Raw genomic sequence first — 11,710 nt, 5'->3', positions numbered from 1 at the left:
TGCTGACGTCGGTGTTGTATGCCCTTGCAAATGTAGCATCGTGCGTTAAAGTTAAAGTTGTCACAGTTCGATACGAACCTAACACAATGTAAAAATTAATACGTTATCAGTAACATTCACAATTGACAATTAACAACTCACCAGTGTGTAAACATAGAATAACATGAAATTGAAATTCTAATAGTCCCAAAACTTGACCCTGAGTCCTATGACTAAATAAACATAAAACACAAACAGATATTTTTATAAAAGACGAAGATGACACATTGGGAAGGACCATTTATGTACTAAGACGTTTTCGAATTGAGTCGTAGATCCAAATACTTACCGTATGTTGATCTACGACAGTAGTCATTACAATATCAACATCATATATATCACAACAACTACAAAGGAAAGGTAAAGAAATTTGTCATTTATATAATAAAACAGTAATGTCGAACTCTTTGAGGTACGTAACCGAAATTTGGTCACGACGAAGAACCGTTCCTCTGGTCCTTCTCCTGCAGTTTACACTTTAGGAATTGGGGAGCGACGTGTGACCTGGCGGATACGGGTCCTAATGGAACTGTTCTATCGTGAAAATACTCATGGAAACACTTCCACTCTACGAACGTGATATAGAAGTGTCAAGTGTCATAACACATGTGTTTACAAACATAGTTACCTCTCGAATTGTAAAGGAATATTGGTTGTGTCAAATATACCTTACTCAAACCTAGTTGAGTAAATTATTTCAGTCAATTCAATTGTTGTTGAATGTCGCTGACAAAAGTTAGGTAGGTTTAGAACACCCTGTTGTTGAACTAGGTCATAAATAGGAAACTATGTCGGTCTTTCGTCAGTAAGCTCGGTAAATAAACCCAAACCGTTTGATATAAAAACACTCTGTTGATTGTGTGTAGGAAAGATGGACAATTGACAGTGATAAAAATCGACGTTTCATAATGTTTTCAACTTTCATTAACGTTTATAATCCCAATACCTGTTGCAAACTGACAAATAATAAAATCGTTTGATGTATGTTATTTATGTAAAATTTGTGACTCATACATCGGATTACTCTGTACCGAATGAGACGTCTCCCCTGAACACCTGTAAATTGACAATAATAAATAGTCCTTTATCAATCCCGTTCAAATGCACTTAAACTTTTGGTAAAACCCATAACACGATGGTGAACGCGTAAGTAACATATGTTTAACTTTCAACTTTCAACAATACAGTTCCATCAATCCAAACTACTGACTTTACATAACAAATCCGAACTCGGTAGGGAATTCGTTAAAGAAAATCGGTTTGGCAAGGATTTGCCAAAGGAAATAGTTGCGGGTTTCCCTCTTTATAAAACTCCAATTACCATTCTCGTGTTATGTACTTCTGCTAGGGTCAACTGGTGTATAAGTCAAACCGTCAAGACATAATTCCAGTACAAAGAGCCCAACATTTGTTTTCGTCAATAGGTCACGTAGGTCTCCAGGGAAATGTAATGTTAAATACAAAAATAGGTTTCGCCTGAACGATGAATAACTAACGTGAATACGTTTTGGCAAACGCAGTCAGAGTATTTAAGACTTGTTTTAACACACCTACATTTATTACATCCCTGTATGTACGTTGTGCAGATATACAACACAGATGGCTGTTTAACTGTACAGTGTAGTGTACCTTACATTCTGTGTTTAGCCTCTTTATATAGCGTTTTTGTTTTGGTATTTACCAACCCTGACCTATTTATGGTGATAAAGAGGACGATATTTGAAACTGACGTGTGTCAGGATACTGTACTGCTCATATAAAAAACTGGGACAGACCTTTGTATGGAATTCGTGCGACATAAAGAATAAAGATCTATATACTCAATTGGAGAAAACAGAATTCGTTCAGTTCTGGTTGTAAACAAATTGAACGTGTCCAACCTGTGTCCTGAGGTGACCGGTCCCCCAACGCCTTCTAGGACTCCTTCTCTGTTCAGTGCGACTTGGAGTGTGGGACACTGGGTAGACTTGGTCTTTTGTTGACCGTCCTCGTCCCTGGTGTCTCTCGGTCCACGGTCTCTGTTCGTGGCACGTCCACCTCCACGACTTCTGGGGGAGGCACTTCGTCACGTTGGTAGTATCTCCACCCCGTCCTCCTGTCGGGGTCGCCCTACTACCCTCTGTCCGATGGTGGTGCCTCACCAAGTCCGACACGGTCCTATTTTATCTATCTACCTTAGCTTCCCTAACTTTGCGGAGAAATTACCAGGTGTGTACGTCTCGTTGTCGTGTGTGTCACTGTACCAACAAGAGGACTCTAAACGTCGAAGAATCATCAATACTTTTCAGTTCTCACAAACCAGGCCTATAAAAGATTTTTCATAACATCCATTAGAACAACTGTCAGTAAGAAGTGTTATAGAGTCTTTGTGGATTTAACGTGAAGAACCGTAAAACCTTATTACTAAACAACGTTATCCATTATACTATTATTGTTGTTAATCGAATAGATTTATTGTTAAAGTGGATGTTGAAGTATTTATACTTTCCTTTACCACTATGAACGCCATACACATTATAGGAATCCATGAGCCTTTATATATTTATAATTATGCAAATCTTTTTACGTCAGAAAGTAGCGACTTGTCTGTACACCAATGATATACTCAATATGGAAAAAGTGTTGGTTTTTACGTTTCGTTGTCGTCCGAAATAAAATGTAAACTATTTTAGTGTTTTATTTGGAGGATACACTAACACATTAGTTTGCTTTTCCCAGAATGGTAACCATCGCAACCCGTCATCCAGCTAAATGTAAGTTTTACTAAATCCGAGTACAGAGTATATAACATGCTCTCCAACCTATAGTAATATAACACCAGATTCCGGATTTCGTTAGGGCTGGTATCCCCATTTGATGTTGCAGCTTTCGTGAGTACGTTGTTGCAGTACGTCGTATAACATTTTGAAATATCGAGTTCTTGAACCTAAATCATGCTGTGACAGGGTATTACTTGTATGCCGCTGTATTTGCATCCAAAACTTAGTTTTCAATTTAAGTAAATTGCAATGTCTCGTGTCTGTACAATTATAAAATACTTTTCATAAGGAATGTGGTTATTTCATACCTCAGTTAATATCTGCGGTTCTGTATGTTTGTAGATTTGAAGTATCTAGTTAGATGTACGTTCAATCTCAGCCAGTTATTGCTGCTTTTTATTAGTCTAAGTGTCATTATTGTGGATAACGTATGTATCATCTCTACGTACGTAAACACCTGCACACTAAACTCCCCGTTCTTGAACTCCAAATTCCGACTGGTACCACAGACTTGACATACATTGATATGTGTCATAATAAGATGTAAGTAACGTTGCAGGTGTGTCGACAGTCCTGTGTCCCAGGCCTCACCTGTGTCACTGAAACCAGGATCTTGCGTTTTTCTTTTTAAGTCGCTATAATGTGCATATTCATAAAACTGACTAATATTTGTAAACGTACTCAGCTTCAACTAACCATAAGATTATTTAGATAGCGTACATGAACATGAAATTGTTTCACGTACATTTGCGTCCAGTACTACGAAGAAGTCACTTAATTGTTGGCACGTTATAACACTTGTTATCGTGATATGTGACCACGACCTCATTCCTCTCAGGTTCCGCGTCTGTCGACAGCTTAGTCCATTAATCACGACCTTCTATCGTAAACATGGACAATACCAACTACTTCCACCCTTACCTACCATCCGTGATTTCTTGTATCACATCATAATAGAACCAGTAGAGTCGAGGCGTAGCCTCATACGGTCAACCTTTAGTTCGTGAGGAAACACATCTGCGTCTGACCAAGGAAAGGCATGTCAAATACTTGGACAACCGGCTCTCCCGATGTTCACCGCCTGACGGTAGCCCGGTTCTCAGCCTTTCCTCTTTGCGGCCGACCCAGTCTCTCACTTACAGAGCCAGCCTGTACAGTTCATCTGTATGGGGTGATTGGCAATTAATGCTGTTATTATCCATTGCCAATAACAAAACCCCGGCTCTCACGGGACTAAGGTACTCCTGGGTCAGGTGTGAATGTACTGCATACTCGTCCCTCACTGCGTGGATTAAGGACTTTTGACGCACGATGTCTATGTTTTAGTAGGGCGATGAATCGTTGGAGAGTACTCGAGAGACAGTGCAAGTTTGATTTGACAAGTAGCGACGACGCGAACGTCCGAGGGCACACGCGGTAGCACGCAAACGCTACGGCTATACGACGCTTAGACTTGCCGACGTCGACGCTCGCGACAGCGGGTCGGTAACTGCATGCTAGTTAGTTGAACCGACCTGAACTTCGTATCAGCTCTATAGGTCCTTTGAGACCAGATGGTAACCTTCCGTTCCATTCCACAGTGGCTTTGGGCATGTTGAGTAGCCGCTACTTTAATCAAGTCATGACACACATTTACAGTTCCCCTGTATAAAATTGACGTTTAACTACACAAACTAGCTACACATTTCGCATAGTGTCGAGAACTCGTGTAAGATTCTGTCGAGTCGCGGTTGACAACTGCGGTTAAAAGTCGCCGAGAACTACGAGCGGTGGTCTTCTAAAAACCTCCGATGAAGTGCACGATACTGGTTTCTGCAGTCGAGGGCAAAGCCGAACGTTGACTGGTGTCTCTCTTCGATGGCGTCGCAGGGCATGCTCACCGGACTTATAATCCGTTTTTCTTTTCCGAAATGCCTGCGCTCTCGCTCTTTCGTCTACCGCACCGCTCAGTGAACTCCTTCACCACGTCTTACCTTTTAGTCTTTTTCGCAATTAACGGGGCCACGTTAATTTCTTGTAAGGTTAGAGTAGTAACATACAATTATGTAGTCTTATTAAAGGTGGGGTAGGTAAGTTTGAAAAACCGGCTCGAGATACACTTTTTGTTATATTCCATGGAATGCTCTTAACATCCCGATAGCAATGAATATCTGAAGTGCTTTGACAAAAAATCCATAAAAAAATGTAATCTGTGGAAGCTGTAGTACTGTAAAAAGCACGACCAATCACCTGAGCCGGCCCGGCTAAAATAACTGGATGCCTGTCAGCCTTCCATCTGTGCACAAACTTATCTCGTGCCCTCATTGGTCATGTGCACGTTCGTGTGTGTGTTGGAGGAGGGGCTCTATAAGGAAGTGGCAGATTTTCTCCGGTTGTGTATTTTCAAATTCTAGCGATCTCGAGCCGGTTTGTCAAACTTACATACCCTACCTTTAAGGTCTAAAAGTGTGTACATAAGCAAGAATGGAACACAACATGGAAGTGAAGGAAGTGCTCTGTTTATTTAAATGTGAAAGTTAAATTAAAATAGTGTCCCTTGGCTGTGAAAGTTAAGATAAGAGTAGTTTTAAAATTGAAAGAAAAGAGAATATTAAATAATACCTTTGCAATAATATCTATATTTGAAGTTGATATCAAAGTGTATATTGGTTAATAAGATACAAACATCATTAAGAAATAAATGTATATAAAAACAACATTCAACTTTATCCTGGCCCAATATATTGGCAAACAGTCAGGGTCCGTCTGTGTCAGTTCTTTGGTGTCAGCTTGGTGTGTCCGGGCCTTAACATACAGTAAAAAGTGTACATACCAAGACAATGGCTTCATCCTTGATGGAAGCAATGTTGTGGTTCTTCTTCCGCCCTGACACCCAACCCCCTCGCTTCTCATCAAACCTCTTGAGCTTCTTCTCAAGGCGCGGCTTTTTTGGCTGCTCCTTAAAGCAATGTCCACAGATCTTCTGTGCACAAAATAAAATGTTCTGACAGAAGGGACATGTCTTTTTTGTAGACCCACCTGGCATGATTAACACGGGATTACAAACAAACAGACAGACTGACAAACACAGGAAAGTAGAGAAGTACACAGCATAGATAGAAGGGTGAATAAAGAAATAGATGATAGATATAAGAGAGCTAGATAGGGAGATAGCTAGATAGGTTGAGTTTGGCTCTTAAAAGTGCCGTTGGTTTTATGATGGTGTAGATCAGTGTATGGGTTTGTGGTGTGGGTACAGGAGCTGCAGGAGAGAACAGAAAAAGTGAATTATGTAGTGAAACTAGCTTTTTTAAATGCACATTGTGACGGTTTAACTACTTTAGACAGACTGAGTTCATTTACGTGTTTCCTGTTTCATACGCGTAACAAGCACATGGACGTGGACTATGCCCCTCCCCCCCAAACATATATAAAAATGTCGGCCAGCGTTAGTACTGTCATGTGTAAAACAAAAGCGATTAAGATAACGTATAACTCACACTTTAACACCGACGTATGTAGCCGTAATTAAGACAAATATTTTTCACACACCACTTATGAGCTGATATAAATGTAGCTAAACTAGTTTAAGCTTATGTTGAACGTGAGCTAGCTAGCTAGCCGCCCGCAAGAATAATTTCACATTAATGTTGCTTTGCTGATTATGGCGAAAGCATTTCTCAGACTTAGAACAGTTCAGTATGTATGATGAACCATGCGAGTAAAGGCTTAAAAAAAAGCCCCAATTATTAAATCTAAGCAAAACATGTATCAGACTTTAGTGACCCAACTTACTTTGTCAGAGGATGGATCGCAATGCCGGTGGCAGCGGTCTTTGGCCAATAGGTGGTGCTCTGAATGATGTAATTTCCTGTACCGATTATACAATAAAATATTAATACATTTCCTATATTTTGACACGATAACTCTTTAATAACCTAAGTAGCCTACGGACAAAAACAAAAAAGTATATATTGGTTTATAAAATGCAGAAAAGTTTAAACATCTAACATGATAATAATAAATAAAAAATAATGATATCTCCAAAATAAATAAAATGGAAAATTAACCGACAACAACAATTTAACATAAATAAAACAAGGATTAAAACAAGGATAAGTTTGACTCAATGTTGTGTAAAGTACCCGTTATGGTTAAAAAAAATATTTTTTTATTTTTTGAAAATAATACAGCTTCCAGCTTCCCGAGACACGAAGAGGAGACACGAACAATTCTTCCACTTGAAATGCGTTTAAACTGTGTCAGAGAGATGTTTAATCGGTTCATTTTAATTGGTTAATAATTGGTGTTTAATACTGGCAACTTCTAATTGTTGGGGGGGGGCGGCGTTCGATCCAGTTTCGATTCCGTAACCTTGGCGCACTGCCACTCCAACATCCAATCCCGACTTGAAGTTTAATCACGGGGACTGTAGTCCTAAACGATAGCTGGGGATTATGTGTAGTGTAGTGTCTTCGGCCATCCTAAACTCGATGATGCTCGAAATGTCCCTTATAGGCCTACGTCTGTTTCCGGTTATTTTTATTTTGAAATTCAGTTCCTGAAGGACGGCAAAAAAGCCAGAGATTATAGAATTAAACAAATAAATAAAAACAAGGATAATTGTGTGTTATTGTTGACTAAATATGTGTTATTTTGAAAAGAATAACAAATTAGAAGGAAAAATGAGCCCCATTTATTTTCCTCACAGACAGCAACAAAAGTCCGAAATGATACGATTTTAAATAAAAGCAATAATCTTGGCTTGATATTGAGTAAGAACATGTTTTTATGAACCACACAGCTTCCGGTCTTCCTATAACACGTAATGCCGTGAGACTCGCAACAGAAATACATTGCTTTTAAAATTGTGCTGTGCAACACGAAAAAAAGGTTAAAATCGTGTTGGTGAACACGAATCAATAGATTAAAAATCGTGTTGGTGAACACGAAATGCCGTGAGACTGGGTTGGTAGCTCAGAAGGTATCGACAGGGGGCAGCTGGCTGCTCTACCAGGTCTTCGTAGATGCCAATAACACTTCTCCCACAAGCAATGAAACCACAGATGGGTGTTTTCTTCTGTGTGGCATGTAAAGGAACAAGTTTGTTGTCCTTTCCCTTCACTTCAAGCCCACGGAGAAGGGACTCAGCTTCTTCTAGAAGCACGTTGTGGCACGGTGTTTAGTTGCTGGCTTGATGGGTGCTTTGTGTCCTCTTCCGAGTGGGTTTTGGCTGTTAAGGATGTCAAAGGCTGCATGAATTGTGCGCAGGAACTGAACTGTGGCTGCACTTCCAGTAAACTGAGGATACTTAAGTTCCTTTTCGGAATATTCAAGGGCATCAGCCACACTGCTGCTAAATAGTTGGGCTGCAAGATTGACCTTCATTTTCTGATTTCTCCACTGGATGTGCACCATTTTTAGCTTGTTGCCAAGACGCAAGCCCTCCTTCTCCTGCAGCTTGTGGAGCTCCTCAATGTACTTCCACATTATCTGCTGGCCATCTTCTCTTACCAGAATCCCAACTGTTGAGAAGACATTTCGAAGAAGCTTGAGCATATGACATGGATCAAGGATCACGTAGATCTTTTGTGAGTGATCCTGAGGATGGAGAAAAAATGATCTCATGTCAAAAATGTCCAATTTGGCAGCAAGCTCCCTGATCATGGCAACGTTTTGGGAGGGTCCATCGCATGTCCAAGAGATAACCCTTACTCCAATTGCATGAAGCCTAACAAGGCTCTCTCGGATGAGGTTTGCTCCCTCGGTTCCAGTCATGCTGTTTATGAGGAAGTAAGCAATAGGGATCTTCCAAGACTGGTTGATTGCAACAACCATTAGGACCAATGCTTGGGTTGCAATCACATTTTCAATTTCTCCAGAGCCAATGTCAACATACCCATGAATTTAGTCCCCCCCAAACTCAGTTTGCTTATGGATGTACATTTCATCCATCATTAATGAGCAAACTGTGTCTTTCCCTGCTTCTTTCCTTTCAGCAACATGACTTTTTAAAGCTGTGAATGCAGCAACAGTAAATACAGGATCTGCCGAGATGCTACTGTACCATTTTTGAATGAGGATGAGGCAAAGACAAGTGAAACCTTTCTCTGACATAGTCAGCTAGTCATAGGCCTTTGGAGAGTAGAAGTGCAATGTGGTGGCAAATTGCTTCATGTTTTCAGAAAAAACTGACTTCTTCTTTTTTTGTATTCTCTCAAAGACATCTCGGGGAACCTCATCAAGACCATCAAGAAGAGAGGCACAGTCAGTTGAAATAAGGAGTGTCTTCTGAAGTTCTTTTATTACACCTGCCAAGGAAGAAACTCGTGCCTTCAGTCTCCTTGTCTGCTGGCCTTTCAACCTCAGTTGTTTGCGAGCTGCGCATAGCTTAACCTCAACTTGGGAATGTTTACTTTTCAGTGTTTTTGGAGACTCAGAAATAATGTAGCAGTGATCACTCAGAGAGCTGCTAGCCAGCTGTGTTGTAATGGTGTAAGAGTGAACAGAGGCGGAGTCTGCCTGTTTTCCAATTTGTTTTGTTTGTTGGCTGCTGCGACCCAAACCAACGTCCTCACAAGCATTGACTGTTGGAATGTCATGCTTCTTCATGTGTGTGTCTTGTATCATAATGATATTGCTCTGATGAGCAGCAAGACTGTTTTCACCACTACCATGGTCTACATCTGCAACCTCCTCATTGCTATTAACAGTTGAAATAGGAGTGTCACTTACCTCCAGAGGTCTGGACTCGAGTCACATGACTTGGACTGGAGTCAGACTGGAGTCATCAATTTGATGACTTGAGACTAGACTTGACAAAATCACAAAACACTTGCGGCTTGACTTGGACTTCAACACCAATGACTTGGGACTTGACTTGGACTTGAGCTTTCTGACTTGAGGTGACTTGATAATTTAATTCAGGGGTCTCCAACACGCCGATCGCGAGCTGCAGTTAGAAGGGCAGACTCCCGTCGGGGAGAGCAGCATCTCCAGTCCCTTCTACTCTTGCTGAGAATCCTTGCAGGCAGGGGCGGGTCTTTATTTAGGGCCACCATGCGGCCAATCATATGCGAGGACAGACTAGGATCATACCATTATGTGAAAGAAGGGTGGGGGGCACAGCAGGTGTAGTGGTACAGGCCAGCTGCACAGAGCGACGGGAGCCGGATTTAAATGCAAGCGCGTCAGAAAAAGTCAAGAAATTAGCGAAAACCGAAAAAATAAGCAGCATCTGGCTGCATTTCAATGAGGTGCAGGATTTGTAAAATGAAAATAACCTTCAGAGCAGGTTATTTTTTTGGCACTTAGGATTTATTGTCAGAGGTGGGAGAAGTTCAGATTGAGTAAAAGTACCAGGGTGTAGGAATACTCAGTTACAATAAAAAGTCCCGCATTCAAAATGTTACAAGTAAAACTACAAAAGTATTAGCATCAAAATATACTAAAAGTACCAACTGCAGAGGGATCTAGATTCAGGTGTTCTTTTCCCCANGCGGGGCGGGTTCCAGCAGGAAAGCTGCTGGAGGGCCGCGAAAAGAGGGTGAGACAGGTTAGCGGCCGCAAAAGTAAAAGTGGAACTGGGAGAGTGGTTATGCCCGCTGCTGCGGGGCTTATATTCAGTTGTGCCGCCTTATAGGTCCGAAAATTTACAGTAATTGTATTGTAAAAATGGTACTACATGGGTCAAGGAAACTTCACCTCCCGCGGGATAATAAAAAATGCCACTGCTGATTCTTATAATTTGAGGTGAATTAAGGTTAATATTGTATACAACTAAAATAATAAAATATGGCCTTCTTGCTCAACAGACACACCTTTCAAAATAACTGTGACCACCAGTCCTTAAGTAATGACTGCTAGGTTTCAGTGGCCATTTTATGTCACTTAAGAATGTGTGGTTGTAATTCAGGTATTTATGACACGTAATAACGTGTGTAATGTTTAACCTTTGGGGGACTGTATCGTTTATCAACCCCTCCCCCTGTACAGTATCAGATGTAAAACTGAATATAGGTCGGTGTATACCCTGGTAGAGGTATAGTTAGCGAGATGCCAGAGGTAACGTTGCTTACCTGACGGCTCTTGGTCGAACACCTTGTGGCGAAACACCTCCTGCCTGATCCAGACTTATGTGCCAGGCAAGGTGCAGAGGATTCTCTTTGGTCGGATTTTGACCCGAGAGCTGGACCCACGGTTCTTATTTAGCCTCACCTGCAGAAACAAGCGACATCGGTTAATATCTCGACTGAAGGCATTAAAACAGCAATAGCCCTTTACCAGTTAAAAAGGAAAATGAAAAGACACATGCGTATTTCCGTTGGATACATATTGGTTTTGGACAACCCCACCCACGTATTTCCCCTATATACAAATAGTTGGCGCGCAGCCGCGCGCCTGGCTGAAATATGAGCCGCCGCTGGGCTGGGGGGCCGCCAGCCAGCTACCCAAAAGGTACCAAGGTACTTTTTTTTTTTTTTGGAAATGAATAAATAAGTGGTGACCCTTTTCCTTTTTGATTGTTTGTTATGTAGGAATTTGTAGTATTTGTGGTTACTGGCATAGGCCGACACAGGCGGTCGCCTTAGGGCGCCAGATCTGGGAAGCGGCTGCGCTGGTAGCTCTGGGGAGGGGAAAAAACATTTTTTGACCGTTGGGCGGCTCATCCTAATGTTCGGCCTTGATGTAACAACATTCATAATTAAGTAAATGTAACACCCTTTTCACCCTGGTTACACTTTTAATTTGCCCTGTACGGTGGGCGCTAGGTTAACTAGGTAAAATAAGATATGAATGAACAACACAAATAAAATAAGCTACATGTATTTGTTATTGGCTATGGTAGGTTATTGGTTATGTTCATATACTTATTTGATTATTAAAATGTAAACCGATCTTTTTCATATGGGCGTTTTAGAGTTGTGACCCCT

At 41.1% G+C, this 11,710-nt stretch overlaps 1 protein-coding gene across 1 annotated transcript in view; it reads right to left on the bottom strand.

Annotated features, from left to right (window-relative positions):
• Positions 1-10,911, bottom strand: part of LOC104946992 (ras GTPase-activating protein 2-like) — a gene marked incomplete at its 5' end in the record, with an annotated part of 15,202 nt that extends 4,291 nt beyond the window's left edge. Inside the window, one exon of the mRNA XM_010772907.1 lies at positions 10,856-10,911. Coding sequence (XP_010771209.1) covers positions 10,856-10,911 — 56 coding nt within the window. The remainder of the gene's footprint in view (positions 1-10,855) is intronic.
• Between the last annotated feature and the right edge of the window lie 799 nt (positions 10,912-11,710).

This window comes from Notothenia coriiceps, unplaced genomic scaffold, assembly GCF_000735185.1.
Source record: "Notothenia coriiceps isolate Sejong01 unplaced genomic scaffold, NC01 NC01_scaffold00011768, whole genome shotgun sequence".
In the NCBI taxonomy this organism is placed as follows: domain Eukaryota; kingdom Metazoa; phylum Chordata; class Actinopteri; order Perciformes; family Nototheniidae; genus Notothenia; species Notothenia coriiceps.
The sequence above is the reverse complement of the archived record's forward strand: the minus strand, read 5'-3'. Positions and strand labels throughout refer to the sequence as shown.